Here is a 19,107-nt window from a genome sequence, read left to right on the forward strand (position 1 = left end):
TTTTTAACAATAGGTTATTAATATATGTTTAAACTCATTTCAGTGAGTAAAAACCATATTACACTAATTATTAATTAATTAAATAAGATTTAATGAGCTAATTAGCCTATTTTTTGAAACATGATACATTCTAATTTGTACAAACACACAATTCTAGTTGGAAATTATGCCTAATATTAGTCTTTATGTTGTCTGCCTCAAACAAGTTATAAAAATGTGTAGTTTATTTAAACAATTTGAATAGAAAAAGCGAGATTTTTTCTGTAATTTTAATTTTTAAACAGCTATTAAAAATTTATTTCTATAAATATAATTTTGATGGAGGCACAAAATATCCGCAATTTCATACAGATTATTTTGATATATAAATAACTATATTTGGTTCATTTCTTGTTGAGTTATGATTGTTTGAATGAAGAAACATAGTGTAAAAATATCATTCTTCATAAAATGAGTTTTAAAAACACCGTAACTAGAGTTTTTAATGAAAGCACCTCAAGAAAAATAATTATAACTCGAGAAATATTTTGAATATTGACAACATATTGGTATCGTTTGAAAGCTAAAGGATAAGGGAACATTATTAAGCAATAAAAAAAATATTCGATATTTTGAACGATTTTCGAAGTTTCAAGTGTGTACATACACCTTAACTTAAAACTTAATTTTATTTTTCACTTGCAATTTTTATCAATAAATACACATCAATGTAATACAAACGGAAAGAATACTGCGATGCATAATGCTGCTTATCAATCATTTGAGTTTTGAAATATTTTGGGCTATTAAACTTCTTACCTGGAGCCGCCCCGTGGCAGCAACAGAACAATCTTTGAATGCTCTGAGTGATGGGATAAGGGCACCATTGGAAACAATGAGATAGTTATCTTCTGCTGCACAATATACATCCAGTTACTAGGCATCCGCAACAAGCTTCAAAACTGCTCACTATTCACAGCCGCTTTAATTCAATAAAAGTTACAAAGGAAAAGGTTTTTCCTAATTTTATTTATTTAAAAAGTTTTTTTCAGCTATGCGGGAAATGATTATTTGCTCTATCCTTCCTTTATGTAGCAGTAAATTAAACGCAAGAGGCAAGCGTTTGGGAAGAAAAAAAAGTTATTTGTATAAAGTATACAGCGCATCGCATAAAAGAATTTTAATGTAGGTAATCCTTTCTTTAAAGCTGCTTTCATTTCAAAAGCGGTTTCTTGCGTTTTAAAGCATAGCAACAAGGATTTTTTTTTCTAGTTGCTACAGAAGAATTGTAAATCCAAAGGAACGGAACAACAAAAGAACAAAACGGTTTTAACAAAGATGAATAGGGTTATGTTAGTTTTCTTTTCCGTTTTTGTTCTGATTTTGGATTTGAAAGGTAAAAACTTTCCTCACGTTTACAAAAAGAACAATGTTTTTAAATTTGATTCTATTTGAAATGAAACAAACTAAACAAATTATGCTTACGAACTATTCATTTAAACCTGGTGAAAAATTCTAGATTGTTAATTGCTATCTTTTGTTTTCTTCCGTTGAAGAAATGAGCAGTTTTGTGAAGCTCTGTTGCTAGATGCTGTAATTATAAATATAGATTAGCAAAAGAAATGTCAATCCTAATGCATAACAACGTGCTATTTATTCAAGTTCTAGAGCAACGTCAGGCAGTGAAAATTGCCATAAACAGCAGACTAGCTACCAATTCATTCCTTTGACTAAAAGCAAGACAGTGATTGAAAATGCCAATGATATATACATACAAGCTACCAACATGAACACATTACACTTGATGCATTATATAGTGTAAAGTTAATAATTTTATATTTGAAATTTAATAGAGGAATATGGTAATGATTATTGTAACTTTGTGCATCTATTTAGCTATGCAATAATAAATATTTTCCATTTGTCAAAGATTTAACAATTTTTATTTTGTAAATTCAGTAAAAATAATATTTATGAATAATTGAAGTCAATCATTCATGAAATTGTAGCCAAATGTTAGCTAAATATTTGCACAAAATTATTAAAATTTAGAAAAAAAAAGTATTTTTGACTCTATCGAAACAGCTGCTTGCTTTGACATTTAAAGTTTAAAAGAATATCAATTTCCATTAAATGATAATCCATTATGTGATTTAAAATCATCTCCATTATTTTAATTCTATCTTGTGACTAAATTGGTAAAATTACCTTCAAGAATGTAAATGCAGTTTTTATTTCAGGATATTCTTTTAAAAAAATCACATGGCATATTTTTTTAAGAACTTCTTCTAAGATTAAAAAATGCTCCTAAATTATTTGATTTATTTTATAATCTTGCTAAAACTCTCAAATTGATGTCACTTCATAACTTAATGTATCTTCTTTTACCAATTGAATAAATGACCATTAGGAGAAATATAATTATCAGTCAAGTTCTTAGATGGCGCTGCTTGCCCTCTGAAGGAGAAATACTAAATATGGAAAGACCGATTGCATATTGTTATTGGTAGAGAACACACTAAAACTCGAAATTGCAGTATAAGATTATAATCTTTAAAATGCTTTGTTATATCTAAAAATTTATTATCAATAGGTTGTTAAAACTGACCTCGAAAGAAAAACTATTTTATGTTCTTAATTGCTTTCAAATGTTATGCATGAAGCAGAAATGAAATAATAATGCTTATCAATCCATGTGTAGCATGTATTAAAAATTATATACACATTGATATGCGTGATATTTTCTGTCACATAGATGCCATTTAATAACGTATAAACTGGTCTATTTTCATCCTTTGACGTGAACACTTTTCTTAGTTTTTCGGCTCTATGTCAATAACGTTTTCTAATTATTTTATAATTAAAATTTTTATTATTTCTAAGGCAATTTGTAACTATTTAATGCTTAAACTTCGAAATTATGCCAGTTTGAATTATTTCTTTGTTATCATGTTTTAAATTTGAATCTAAGTAGAAGATTGGACAGAGAATACTGTCACAGATGTCGTCTTCGCCATCTGATCATGGGCCAGAATCCCGATGTTTCTCCCACCATTGTTGGACGCGTGGAGTAAATATAAGTAAAGTAAAATATAATAAATTATTGAATACGAGAAATATCTATAAATTTGTATAATATAAGACATAGTTGCAATATATTATGTTACACAAATTATGTAGTTGTTAATTGTGTCTTTTATATCGTGATAATATTTAAAAAATTTGTTCTAAAACTATATTTAAGACTAAAGATTTTCTAATTTCTTTTTTTTTCATATAAAAACTTCAATATGAAAGTAAAATTATTTTAACTGTAAATTTTTTCATATTTGTGTGAAACATTTATAAAAAGTTTTGAAGTTTTCAATTAGTTTTAATAAAAAGAAATAAAGTTATTTTGTTTACATGTAATAATTTATATTATACATATTAGTTATTTATGATATAGTTTTTTGTATATTATATTTGATTTTGAAATAATATATTCATTTATGGAAAAAAATATACTTTGATTATAAAAAGAATGATTAGATTTATTTACATTTTTATTATAATAAACTGTTTTTCTTTATAAAAGTATAAAATAATATATTAATTTGCATTCAATTTAATAATGATGGTGATATACTTAATTGCCACATAGACACGTAGTTTTCAAAATGTATTAATAAAGCAATAAAATCTAAAATAATCTATTTGACACTTATTTAAAAAAAGATTATCTCAGTATATTATAAGTATTTCTATATTTATATCGTTTTCTTATTTTTTAAAATTATTATTTAAATAATTTTGAAATTGGTAATGCTAGATATGAATCTGAAGCAAATTTAAAGGAATATCGGATCATAAACTACTTTGCAAATGATGTCTCTTTATTTAGAATGCCATTTCTGCACTACGAATTTGGAGACTAGTGACTTTCAGTTCATCTGACAGAAAGTCTAAATGACTTATTTACAGAAAATTGATTACACCTGTCATGGAAGGGAAAGACACATCGCAAATTAAACCACAGCACGGGATTTTCCGTTAAATCTGTGATCTGCTTTCAAGCGCGAGTATATTAATTTCTCTTAGAATCAAATGAAAATAATAAATAAAATAACGTTTCCGCCGAGTCTTTAAGAATGGGTTAAGTTTATCACATTTATGATGTTTAATAATTGTTTATCACTATATCTTTTCATCTCTAAATCGTTTTATAAATTATTATTAATAATTAATTATAAATGGATCGCAGCATTGATCTTTATAATAGCAAAGAGTTAAATAAAATCCAAATTATAAATTATATTTTATACTTCTTTGTTAGAAACATTAAATGAAAAAAATGTATTATAGTAATGGCAAGTGAGTTTTATTTACATAATAATTAAATAATGAAAAATTTAATACAGCCGTTTATGACATTATTTTTACTGATTAAAAATGTAGCTTTAAATTTATATTACTTTATATTTAATATTACTTTTAACTTATTTTTATTAATTATGTTTAACTTATTTTTATTAATTATGTTTAACTTATTTTTATTAATAGCATCTATAACTGTTAAAATCTTCCTTTATGGCTTTATATGATAATATATATTTTCAAATAAAATTTCATATAGCGAAAAACTACAAGCAAGGGTATGATTGATGGTTTTAAAATATTTCATTATAAATCGTATATGAAATTATCTTACGTTATCATATAATCAGATAAACATACATACATACATACTTTTTGACATACTTTTCTAAACTCAAGTCACTGTGACTGGCCAGTAGAAAGTTTTAGAGTGTTATTTCGACTTCCGCTAACATTAGCAATTTCTCTCTTTTTCGTGATCAGATATACTAGTTATGGGACCCACTTTCCTTTGCGAATGCAGTAGCATTTGTAACTAAGTAGATACTTCACTTTTTTCAGTCTGCTTTATATTTCAACTATTAAATTCCATATTTTATGTGTGGATTCAGAATATTAAAGTATTTCTTCTTAGCAATATTATATAACTTATTTCATCAATATTTTTGATAAAATATATCCCGTGTAATCTTTCGACTGATAAAAATTCTATTATAAAATGGGGTTAGATTTTGTTCTTTTTAGAACGCTTTAGACATTCTGAATTGAAGAGGAAGATTTGTATGTCCAAAAAGACCAAAGGGTTTAAAAAAAATCAGTAACCACCACTTTCTTAAATTCAAAACTGACGTACCTTAAATTTTTTTCTGAAATTTTGCAGATTGCCTATGTTTCATTATTGTAAAATAGGATTTTTGAAACATAAAACTGTATTATAAGCAATATGTAAAGGTTTGATAAATTTAATTGAATTTTAACTATATGACTGTAATTAATATAATTAGTAGTTAAATATAGTTAAAGTTAATTAAACGATTTCCTTAGTACACAACTATTTTATTAAATTTAAAATAATTCATATCAATAATATTTTTAAACAAAATTATTCATTTAACTAAATCTATTTTCCAATAGTTCCATTTATAGCTAAAACATAATATTTATCTTCTTTTTTTAAGTTTAAACAATGAAATTTTAAAATTTATTTTTCTTTATTCATTATATTTATCTTTTTCCAAACGAAAAGCAGAAAATATTCATCGCCAGATCCTTAAAGGAAAAAAAAAATATTCTCCATCCTGTTGAAGACAACTCTCAACATAGCTTTTTGGTTCAAATCCAAATCGAATAAAACTCAATTGAAAGCAACCACATTTTTATGTTATTTCAAAATTCAGTTTCCCATTCTGCCTTCATATAGTAGTCCATGCACTGCAAAAAGAAAGAGCGAGTGTCACACGTGCTAGTAAAGTTATCAATTTTGTGGTAGGTGATGGTTTTCAGCGTTTCGGTTTATTATAGATGTGGTTATTGAAAAGTTTGTGTCTTTTCCTCAGTTCCCAAATGCTAAAATAAGTTTGATATTTTATGTTTAATAATTTAAAAATTTTGAGCTAAATTGCGATGGAATTACGATTTTTGACAGAATTAATTGGAACTTCTGAAAAATATGTTCGATTGGATTGTAATCATAATTTTTCAAAGATACAAAGATGCTTACGTTACAAAGTACAGCTGTTACAACCCCAACAATCTCATAAGACAGCGGAGCATGGATAATCAGCGCATGTTGATTAAGCAATTCATGATTCATTTCTAACATATATCCTGATCCTTGTAAATCAAGATTATAATGAAACCTCTGTAGTTTCTTAAATTGTGCGCGCTGTCAGTTCCGACACACACTAACAATTACTGCATCCTATCTCACGTGATTAACGTCTATTATAGAGAACCCAAATAAAGAATCCTAAAATTGATCCTGACCTTTTTAAAAAAATATCTCAATTCCTGCGGACAATAATTGTGAAATAAGACCAGCAATAACTGTTTGTTTACCAATAAATAAATCTATCCGCTTCTGTTTTCCTTATATTTAGAAACCAAGAAAAACACATTTTCTGTATTTCCGTTCTGAAACATCAGAATGCAAAACTAATTCAGAAAACAACTTAATTTGAAACATTTCATACAAATTTTGCTTTCGATTGCATATTTTAGTAAATTTATTTTCGTTTATCAATAGTTAATAGTGTTTTATAATTTCGCTTTTGTGTCTAAGTATGCATAATTTCGTTTGCATAAAAAGTAGGTTTGGGAAAATTCTGCACAAGGAAATTAATTATTAGTTAATAGAAACATTTTTAGAATATTCTTCCAAAAAGATTCATTAAGAATTGCTAGATAGAACTCTAATGAGAAATAAAAATAATTAAGGTATCATTGAAAAATTTTTCGAAGATTTATTATGAGTTATTATTACGGTAAACATATTATGTGATTAAGCAGTTATTATTAGTAATGATTGATTAATCATATTAACCATAGCGTATTTATGAGCAGCAAAGAATCTTCAATAATTAACATCTTGAAGGTAAATTTTCGGAGAGATGAATTAACCCTTTAAAGGGCCATTTTTTTCTAGTCATATTATGTAAAAATAGCTAGGCTAGAAATTAGAATAAGAAAAAGGGATTCATTTAGCTTATTATATAAATTTTAATTAATTAATTTGGTTAATTAATAATTAAGTATCAAATCAAGACACATCATTTTGTGTAAAATAAAGAACTAAAGCATCTAAGTTTCTGTCTTTTTAAAAAATTTTGTCAGAACTTTTGCCAACCTACATAAATTCATACAAAGATTGATAAATTTGGTGAGAAGCATACTTCCCAAGACCCTAGAAAGGGTTAAGGTATCATTGAAAAAGTTTTCAAAGTGTTATTGTGTATTATTATATAAGTTTTATGGTTAACATATTATGTGATTAAGCAGTTATTATTTGTAATGGCTGATTAATCATATTGACCATAGCGTATTTACGAGCAGCAAAAAAGCTTCAATAATTAACATCTTGAAGGTAAATTTTCGGAGAGATGAATTGTTAGAAAAGCAGCAGCTATTTCGAGACAAGTGGTCATCGAAGTTCATTATGCGAGGATGGACATTTCTTTGGCAACAGCTCTAAATAGCTACTAGAGAAGCACGCTCAAAGTCAATCAAGTAAAACCTGTGAAGTGCCATGATCACATAAAGAATGTTCAGAAGTAAAAGAAATGGAACATGCACCTCGATTTTCCGTCCCTCTACCACCGTGCCGTTCAATTGGTCACGTGCTCTATCAGCATCGAGGCTATTTGCGAATGTTACAAAACCGAAACCCTGCATGCATAAGACAAGAAACAAGAGACATGCATTAAAATCCGTGCATCCTGAGTTAAAACACTAAAATCACTCTGCATTTACAATTGTCATAGAGAAAGAGAATTTAATCATTTTTCTTTTCTTTTTCACACTTCTATTGTTTACCTCATTCACACACCTACATGGTAACGCCCATGCACCTTTCTACATTTGAATGGCACAGTGCTCACTAGGGTTCGCAGTGATCAGACATAAACTTAGCAACTTTACATCGAATATTCAAAATATTAAATAACAAGAATATTCAATTTAAGAAGTATATGAAGCTCACTTTCAATTCCCGAGATAAAATTCGTTTAATATCCTACCGATTCCGGCCATAGATTGGGTATTCCAGGTGTACCCTTATTCTCTTATTATCTCATTCACAATATCTTCACAACTAGTAAAATGAGTTAGTTGAATGGGAGAAGCATAACTGTGCATTTACTGCTTTTTAACATTTGTGTAATTGTTGTCTAGGATGGGTAGGGGTAACATCTAGAAGTTTGTGTTAATGTCATATTCGATCTCTTTGAGTGTTATGATTTTTTTTTCGTTTTAATTCATAAATATTTTTTTGATGCATGGATTCTAGAAAAGATCAACCAAAGGAAGGTTTTATAATTTTTGTCCATTTCAGAAATTTAAAATTGCAAAGCATAACCATATTACAATTGCAATATGGCTATTTATAGAATTAAATAATAGAAATATAAAAGTATATTTTTTTAATTACCGAACCGAATGAATAGTTCTATCATTCTTAGGATCGTTTGATTTTAAGTACCTTAAATGATTGGAACATCTAAGTTTATCCGTTTTGTATATTTTTTGAATGCGGAATATATTTCCAATAATACCAAATAAACCATAATCATAGTTAGTTCTATTTTAACCATAGGAAGATTTGTTTTATTATTAGCAGTATGGGCAGCTGACAATTTTTACACAATTTTCAAAACACTCGTTGGAAAAAGCTTCATTTTTAAAGATTTTTTAATTTATGTTAAGTTTTCATTTTGATTAAAAAAAGATTTCATAAAATGTTCTAAAAAATTGGATCTATTTCAGGAACTTTGAAAACATGAAGGGCTTGGTTTTCTTAGCTTTACAATGCAAAAAATTTCTTTAAAATAAAAATTCTTAATAGAGCGGCAGTAACAATTTTAAATTATGATATACATTTTAGTTTCTTCAATGTAGGAAAAACTCCAGAAAATTAATACAAATGCTTTTTAGTATTCATCATAATAAAAAATGGCGTCTAAAGAATTGCCTAAAAATTCTTTTTGCATGAAATTTTATGGAAAATATGATTATGGCATGATATTACATTCAATTAAAATCCTTCAATTACATTTTATGCTAGTTTATTGTGGCATCATTGTAGCTTTCAGAAGCATTTTTGCTGGGAAATATACAATGAAATTGTTTCTATATATTATGCACATAAAATTCTTTGAATTGTTTATAGAGTAAAAAAATAATTACTTAATTTCATTAATTTTAGCTTATATTTCAATCCCATTTTTAACTAGTTTGAGTTTTGAAAAACTTTTTGTAATAGTGAGCTTTCATACCTTTTCACTCAACTCTGTCACTTGTCTGATTACTGCGACACACACAAAAAAAAAAACTTGGATTATGGAAAGAAACTTAACATAAAAAGAAAGAAGAGTGCGCTAGATTATTTTGTTTGCTGGAATTATTTGTGTTGTTTGTCAGTGGATTAGTTTTTGAAAATTATATGTATATGTATAGAGAGAGATTGAGAGATATATATATATAATATTTGCCTCATATATAGGACTGGTGTTTCTAAGATTGTTTATCAATCGTTTAGGATTAATCAGGTATTCCGAATCAAATTGGTTTTTACAATACAACATGGAGTCGTTAAAGCAGAAATAAATGTGCCACGGAGAGACTTTTGCGAGCATATTACAGTGTGATTATTATGCCAAAATATAGAACACATTGATGGACAATTTATGAAATAATAAGATATTGTGCTTTTTCGTTATTTGTTTGTTGAGATTTTTTTTTTTTTTAATTTCTTAATTTCTCCTTGAATTTACGTTTTTCTTGCTACAAGTAACAAAACTGGTAGATTCGGTACATATCAGATTCATATTTTAGTAAAAAGGAGATGCAATTTATAACTTTTATTAAATTTGTCATTGCAATTATAAATATGCGAGATGAATCATTGATCTTAACCTCTTTTTAAAGAGTACACATATATATTATGTATATAAAAGAGTATATATTTTCACATTAAAGAGGATACATTAAAATATTTATACGATTTTCATCGATCTTCCTCGAATGGTAGATTATTACAGATTTATATATCAGCAATGCTTCTATATAATCACCTTGTAATTCGCTGATAAAGAAACCATTAGAGTGTACGCCATTTACATTTTTGGCTCCATATTCGGTTGTAAAAAGATTTGTTCGTGTATTCCTGAATTGTTCTCTGTGTTGCATGATTTCGGAAACACCCTGTATTTGCAATATCATATTACATTTACATCATATTTCGATATTACGATTCCATAAAACATGTGCTTTGAAGTACAATCTTAATATGTTTATATACGTGTATAAGTTAAATATACGAACTATGAAATGATTGAATTGGCTATTTCAATAACAGAATTTGTGATATATTTTTAATTATTTTTATTAATAAGAATTGTGTTAATATTTGATGCACTGATTATATTAGAACTTCGAAATAAACTTGTACTAGAATTTTATGTTAAAGAAATGCATTTGTATCGTATCCAATACAATAAAAAAATGTGAACATTTCATTATGCAATATAATTAAATATTTTATATTGTAAAATCAATTTCATAGATAAGAAAATTACTGTCATCATGAAATTTCAAAAATGTAGTGATTAGTAAATTATTGTTTTTAAATGTAAAATATGCACTCGAAATAATTGAAAGGTTCAGGGATAAACTCAAGTTCTGAAATGAAAAGGTTTGTGTAGAAGAAAGTGAAAATAATTTTTTTAAGGAAATGTTGCCAGTTTTATCAAATTTCATAAATATTTTTTAAAATAAAAGAGTAGTATTGACTAGAGTTTAATAATAAATAAAACTGTGGACAAAAATTTATAGTTAAAAGAATTGGAATGAAGAAAAATTGTAATTCTTTATATAAGAATATATATTCAAAAAGATGCTTTTTTTTGTTGAAATATAAATTGCATGTTAAAGTGATTTAGCTTTTATAACTGGCATCATTAAAAGGATAAAAATAAATAAATTAATCCTTACAAAAATAAAAGATAGAAGAATTTAGTGATTTTTAAAAAGGAGGAAGAGTATATTTCATGCAACATGCAACTAATCATGAATAGTGGAGTGAAAGAAAAAAAAATTGGAAAAGAGAATCCAAAACAATAACAGGCAAACGATTTCTAATAAAGTGCCCAACTATTCATACATACGCATTCAAATTTAAATTCAAATTTCATCAAATTATTTTTAAAAGAATTAAAATAACTGGATATTATAAAAATGCTAGATATATAATATAAAATTGACTAACATTTAAAAATTATAAAATTTGAATGAAATTTTGATTTTGTTTATTGAATTGAATAAATATTTAATCAATTCTTTATTCCACACGCTCATTATTGAGTAATAATAAACATATCATCTGATGAAAATTTGAATATATTCTGAAAAGTATAAAATTTACTTTGAAAAGTCAAATATTTATATTTGGAGAATATTTTCAGCTGTTTTAATGAAAATATATCCAGTTTAATTAATTCTTTTGTGAATTGGCAATTTTTAAAAGAAATACTTCTTGGAACTTCCATTTTCTAAATAAATTTGAATATTAAACATCTTGTTATTATATCATAATAGCATTGCATATAATATAAGGTATTCTTTGAAATTTAATAAATTTCTTGAATATATATTATCTAATTTTCTTATGTTTCTAAATTACATTAGAATACATCTATTTTATAAATTATTGAGTGATATATAAAATTAGAAATGTTTCAAGAAGTATTTCTAGATAAAAGAAAGCAAAATATAAAATTCTGAATAAGATGTAATCATAATAAAATGATATTGTATTCACTTTAAAACATTGAAGAATATATACATTCTAAAATTCACTGATAAATATTTTTCATTTATAGCCATGTAAAAAATAAATTTTAATAAAAATGCAAATTTTAATTTTAACAATAATGCAAAAAAAGAAAACAATTTAAAAATAAGTAAAATAACTTATGCAAAGTTTTATTATTATAATCGTTAGTAATAAAGAAGTTTTTATGATGAAATGTAAATTTGGATAAAATTTATGGTGATTTTTTCCCTTATTTAATTATTTAACAGGATACTAAAACTGAAGATTTAAATAAATGTAAAAATATATTAGACTAATAAAAAATTAAAAGATTCAAGAAATAAAAATATGGATCTCTAAAACTCTTTAAAATATAAATTACTTTAAAATAGTAAAAAAGGAAATTATAAACATTTTTTTCTCATTTCAATTTTTATAAATTGAAAAAGTTATTTAAATCTGTAACAGGATTTGAAAATTGAAAATGAATTTGTAATACCCGTTATTTTTATTGAATATTACCGTTTTTTCTGAAATTTGGTAACTAAACTAATGAAAATTATTAAAATGTAAAAATGATAAACATTTAGGTTTTAAAGAATGTAAAAATAACATTATATATAAGATAAAACAAAGTAATCTGAAAAATTGAATTTTTCATCTGATTTATTTTCAAATTCTAGTTTAAAGTTATTTATTTTATTTCAGCGGCAAAATAAGAAATTCTTCCATACAGTTTTATGTAATTAATACTAATTTAAACTGAATATTTCTTATTACTTTTTAATTTGTTAATTCAGCTAAATAAAGAAATATAGCCATTTATATCTTAACATATGGCCATTTATATCTAAGATATTATTTCAAAGTTAAACTTAGTTTCTATAAGAAGTAAAAAATCATATTTCAATATAATTAAATGCATACTTCACCTTTGAACCTCTTTCATTAAAAATTATTTCTACATCTAATATCGGACCATATTGCTGAAAGAGAAAGTAAGAGCATTATAATATGTGTATAGATAAAGTAAGGATACATTAATTAATAATTCACAATTTAAAATAATTTTTAACTAAATATACATCATTAATACGAATTTATCCTGTATTATATAAATATATACACTTAATAAAGGATTAATTCGTATTAATGATGTATATTTAATTAATGTATATGTATACTGAAAAATGAAATCATAGATAATTTTAGCTATGCATAGAAAAATATTTATAAAGACTGCAGGTAAAATAATGAGTTAAAATATACTCACGTTTTATTTTTAGTTTATATATTTTTTATTTTTGGATTTCTTTTAGACTTTTTACAATTAATTAGTAATTTATTCTTTATTAAGCATATCTTGAAGCGCTTTTGAGCTACAATATTATTATGCCAGAAATATATTTCATCCATTAAATTCTTAAATAATGAAAACATACCACCTAGTAAATACACATCGTATTTTAGAAAATGAAATTAGTATTGTCTTGTAAGGCATTTCGTCTGTGGCATGATTTGTAATTTTTCAAAACTATTTAATTACGATGTTACTGACAAATGTTCGTTATGAGCTTTAAATAAGTCTCTTTATTAAAAAATTATGAAAATTTTGTAAGAAAAAGTTGTTTAAAATCCTTCTAGAAACCTACTCATACACTTGAGCTGTATGCCTTAATTGAAATTATGGTATCAAAGTCTTTAAGCTTGGATGACGTTTTAAATTCAATTAAATGTTTTTTTTTTTACCAAAATTGGTTACTTGCATTTCGAGTTTTTTTTAAATTCAACTAATATGTAATCCAAAAGCAAAAATTAAGTGAAGATTTTATTGAACAATTTATTTGTGTTACATAAAACAAGTTTCTGGACACATAGCTTTATCATTTCCTTGTACTTTTTAAACCTTTATCCATCGTTTTGCAGCCTTTTTATAGATCATATGCTGTTTACAAACTCGGAAAGTATACTGGATACTGTGCACAGAATACTTACACCGAATAATTGTCTGAGATCTGGGTCTCTGAACCTGAAAGGTATGTTGCTGACATGAAGTCTCTTTGGCTGGTTCATTTTTGAAGCATCCGAAATGACCGTCTGTGTAGAGGCCTGACCACTGCCCGACACTAGCCCATCTGAATCTAAGTCTGTTTGCTGGTGAGAAAAAAAAACGTATTTAGTCTGTAAAAGTCTTTAAAGAAAGTAAGAATTATTTGCAACAACAGAAATTTCTGCTAAAAATTTAAAATTATATTTACCGAATGACTTATTAAGACATTTTCAAATTTTATTGAATTTCATTAATACTTTTTCAAATTATTAATGATTATTTCAAATTTTATTGAACTTTATTAATATATTTTCCAATTATTAAGGACTATTTCAAATTTTATTGAACTTCATTATTAATATTTTTTCAAATTATTAATGATTATTTCAAATTTTATTGAACTTCATTAATATTTTTTCAAATTATTAATGATTATTTCAAATTTTATTGAACTTCATTAATATTTTTTCAAATTATTAATGATTATTTCAAATTTTATTGAACTTCATTAATATATTTTCAAATTATTAATGATTATTTCAAATTTTATTGAACTTCATTAATATATTTTCAAATTATTAATGATAATTTCAAATTTTTAATGACGTGAAATAACCAAAAATTAAAAAAAAAATGATTAACAATTTTGGATATTAAATTGGATAAAATTGAAATTATTTTTAGGGATATTTATGAATAGATATCCCGAAAGAATTAAGATAATTACTTTCCTTTCTTGATAATAAAATTAAATAATAATTACTAGATAATCGTTAAGCCTACAGAGTAAAGCAGGATTTAATTCATGAATTTCAAAAAATAAACTTAAAAAGAATATTGCATGTTTGACAAATCGAAATTCTATATTCAAAAGCCTTTTTTTAGTCTTGTTTTAAACAAAATTCTGTACCTATATTTATGATTATATATTACGTAGAGTTGCAAGTATTATTCAGCATCAAAAATTATAACTCTGCATAACATGTTTATAATTTACATGTCTACAAATATATTAATTTTTATGTCTATAAACATGTTAATCTATTTTCTATAAATATATCAATAAATTTATGAATCTATTAATTTATAAATAATATTTGTGATATTTAATGAGAAGATATCCAGAAAGAAGAAAGATAATTACTTCCCTCTCCTAATACTTAATAAAGTTAAATTATTTCTAGACAATCATTGAACCTATTATTTGAAAAAAGATTCATGTGTCACAGAAATAAAAATAAACGTAAAAACGATATAACATGTTTGACAAATTGAAATTGTATATTCGAAGGTATTTTTTAAACCTTGTTTTAAGCAAAATTCCGTACATACATGCATAAATATATATTCCATAGATATATTTTTTTTTGTCAGATTCGAAAATCATTACTCCTCATAATATATCTATAATCTACATGTCTATAAATGTATTAATTTATATGAATATAAATACGTTTATTTATATTCTAAAAATCTATTTATCCATTAATCAATACATTTATAAAACTTTTAAGTATATACATAATACGTCTATCAATTTATTAAAACTCAGTATGATATTTCTATAAATCTATTCCTTTATATAGACACAGGATGTCGAAATAATTACAACTAAAATGCTTAAATGTAATTTAAATTAACAATGATCATCAAAGAATTTCATATTTTTAATTTTTTCCAAACTATAATTTTTTAAACCATGAAATATTTTTGGAGCCCTGAAATAGTTCTTTTTTCAATGAAAGTTTTGCTGGTTTGGTAAGAGAGGTTTTGATAATACACAGGATATTTTTCAAGCTGAATTATTTTGAATGAACTTATAATATTTGTCTTTCAGGTTTAAGCAACCGATATCTTTTTGATTATACCATATTCTACAAACATTTTGTGTACAAAAATTTACTACATTTTGTATGCACAAATTTACTACTTATTATTTATGTGGGTTGAATATGATGGCTGTAATAATTTTATTAAGGCGCATGATGCTGCCATTCGACTGGAATAATAATCTGTTGTTCAAGTTGAACTTATTCATTTCTGAATGATTAATATCGGTTAAAAAGAAGAAATAATTTTATTTCCCTGAGCTTATTTCTAATACAATCCAAAGGCTATCAATAGAAATAATATACTGTTTGGAGTCATGCATATGATATCATTTGTCAGAATTATGATTAGATTTCGCAAACATAAGTTTGTTTTTTAAAATCGATATTTTTAAAATATGCATATTGATGTTTACATGGATGGCAGGAATTTTTTCAAATAGTTATTTGGTCGATACAGGTAAAAGGGAGAAAAACAAAGCTGATTATATCCGATTTTTCTTAAAAGTGCGTGCTTGAGTACAATAAATGTATGGAGGTTTTGAAAAACAAAATGCAAATGAGTTTTTTTTACTATTATGAGAAAATGTACAAATAGACATGAAAAAGTTTTATTTTTTAAGTTAATAGGTTGGACGTTCATACAGATAAAAGTTTCGATTATAAAGCCATATTCATTCTAAGTCATTTAGTCATTGTTCTATTTTGTTAAAAATAAATATTGTTGGAAATTATTGGAACATGCTTCTAAGCAGAGATGCATCATTTAGTCGGTTGAGAAAAAGTTGTATTTAGTCAATTTTGCATAAGCAATGATTTAGATAAAGATTGTATTCTTCCTGATAAGCAAAAATTAGAAGCTTGCCTATATAGTAATACAAACAATGAAATGCCCATTACTTTTATCTGTTTGTTGCAAAATATTCATCAATATTCATGATAATTATAAACAGAGTTCTAAACTTTATTGTTATTCCTCCGAGTAAACTAATCCAAATTTTAGCAAAGTTGACAGTGAAATTTTATGTCGAGGAGGCATCGAGTTGAAAGCAATTTCCTTAAAATAACTTTTATTGATTATAAAGTATAAAGTCAATGCGCTCATTACTGGAGCAATCAGAATAATACGTTAAATATTAAATTCAAAGTTCAAATTAACATTACCAGACCTTGGTCAACAGATTCGGACCATTCATTCTTTCGGTCTAACATTTAAACGAACTGAAAGAAACTATCTGAAAACGGTGAAGCGACAAATCAGTTGCACACAGCTAACTTCTCTTCCACCTCTACCGAAGAGCTTAAACCCCTCCTCTTGTTCCGTCTAAAAAATAATTACACGAGGCGAGTTTAAATGGGAGCCAAATTTGCATTGCAGTTGCTGCCAACCACAAATCACGAAACTTGCAAAAAGTTCGGATTCGAATCGGTTTGTTTACTTGAAATCATGGTGCGGAATTGGAAAAACACAAGGACACCATAAAAATTCGGATCCGAAATAAATTTCTATATGGATCTTTTCCAAGTGTCCATCATTTATTTTGTTTCTTTTAACTATCCATTTACTAACTTCTTTTTCACATTTTGAATTATCAGATGCTCTCAGAATAGTGCATTTTTAGTAAAATATATGATAGAATATAAATATACTGCTTTTACATTGTAATTCATGCATTAACAACTTAAATATATTCCATGTGCAATACTTTATTTAAAGAAATTCTCACTTAAAGGATTAACATGGAATATTTAGCTTTGGCGAACCTCAAAATCTTTATAGGTTTTAATAATTTAAATGCCGTGCAAAATGTTTAATATTCCTGTACTGTTGATAAACATTTTGTATAAATTGAAAGAAAAATGGTTAAAAAAATTTATGATAAACTATATAAAGTACATTCGCGAAAAAATAACTGCATAAACAAGATGTATCAAAAGTGTGAGTTAGATCCGAAATGAAATAAAAGCTTATATAAAAAAGTAAGAAGGAATAACAAAAATATTCAATATTTGAAACACAAGTTATACATTCAAGCTATAAAATGTATGAAAGTCTAGATAAGTAAAAAAAATTATTAATCCTAATGTAATAAATGATTAAACTATGTGACAGTTGGTCATCATCAATTTATGATTAAAACTTTTTTTTAATGAAAAATGAATCATTTATGAAAAAAATGAAAAACCGAAAGAAAGGGAAAGAAATTTCCAGAATTTATAATGAATTTTTTAAGAATATTTTGCATTTTTGATGATACAATATTTCTATTAATTTAGAATGAATGTCTTCATATTCGTTTTTATTTTAACACATTAACAAAATATCTCAATCTTCTAAGCACTGTATTCAACTAACAATCTAATATATCTTAACAACTATATTTTTAAACATAGTAATTTAAAAAAATAGTTTTCTACTTATTGATTAAACAATAACAACATATATAATCAAGGGTAATGGTCTCCCCCAAACTTTCTGGCACACACTCTAATAGACTTGCCATGCCAGAGAATGCCTTACATGGTACTGGCGTACAACAGCTATGAAATATTAACTTTTGGCGTGAATTTAGCATTTTACCGAATTTATCGTGTCATCTTTGATGAGTTACTTGGCGACTAATCCCTGTCATACGTTAAGAGTATTTAAAAATCAAATTTGACTTTTTTCAACCGAAGGAAATAAAAATTTGATACAAAACTGCACTTGTAGCCACAAAATCCAGTACCAAATTTGATATATTAAATTATTTGAATTATCGTGTTTGCACTTTTCTGAAAGTATAGACCAAAGGACAGTCACCCTTAATTTGACTTGGCTCAAACTTTTACAGGTGTCTACACTATGTGGCGTATTGTGATGAGCGAGAGTAGAACCTGGGACCTGTGTGGTTCGCAACGGAGTAACAAGACCACAAGACAAAAGCAATTGCTCATGTTCCGTAGCTGTTATCTGGCTTATAAAATTTTCCTCACAAATACATATGTTAAACATGTGTATCGAATTTCAGCACTCTAACTCTCATTGTTTTGTTTGTTTGTTTCTTATGGCACTTGCCACTGACAAGCCCGCTGTTACGAAGACAGCGATTTAAGCCTGAGGGAGAACGTCTCTTATTTTTTATAGCAGCGCCAACTAGGGCCAAGAGTACGACTTTGCCACTCACGCATCATTCATTCGCTTGCACAACCCCTTTTTACAGGAGGGCACATTCACACATCTCACAGATAGAACAACTGAAGAACAACCATGCCCAAACCGGGACTCGAACCCGGGACGCCCAGATCACGGGGAAGACGCGCTACCCCTATGCTAGGACGCCGGCTCATTGTTTTGTAGTTACATTGATAACTTATATTCGAACAGC

At 26.1% G+C, this 19,107-nt stretch overlaps 1 protein-coding gene across 2 annotated transcripts in view; it reads right to left on the minus strand.

Moving 5' to 3' along the window:
- Positions 1-19,107, minus strand: part of LOC129966171 (RNA binding protein fox-1 homolog 2-like) — a 416,091-nt gene that overhangs the window by 38,548 nt on the left and 358,436 nt on the right. For both annotated transcript variants that reach the window (XM_056080572.1, XM_056080571.1), the window contains exons 3-5: positions 13,856-14,014; positions 12,793-12,846; positions 7,627-7,719 (exon numbers count right to left, since the gene is read on the minus strand). In XM_056080572.1, the coding sequence (XP_055936547.1) occupies positions 7,627-7,719; positions 12,793-12,846; positions 13,856-14,014 (306 nt within the window). The remainder of the gene's footprint in view (positions 1-7,626; positions 7,720-12,792; positions 12,847-13,855; positions 14,015-19,107) is intronic.

Source organism: Argiope bruennichi, chromosome 4 (genome assembly GCF_947563725.1).
Source record: "Argiope bruennichi chromosome 4, qqArgBrue1.1, whole genome shotgun sequence".
Classification (NCBI taxonomy): Eukaryota; Metazoa; Arthropoda; class Arachnida; order Araneae; family Araneidae; genus Argiope; species Argiope bruennichi.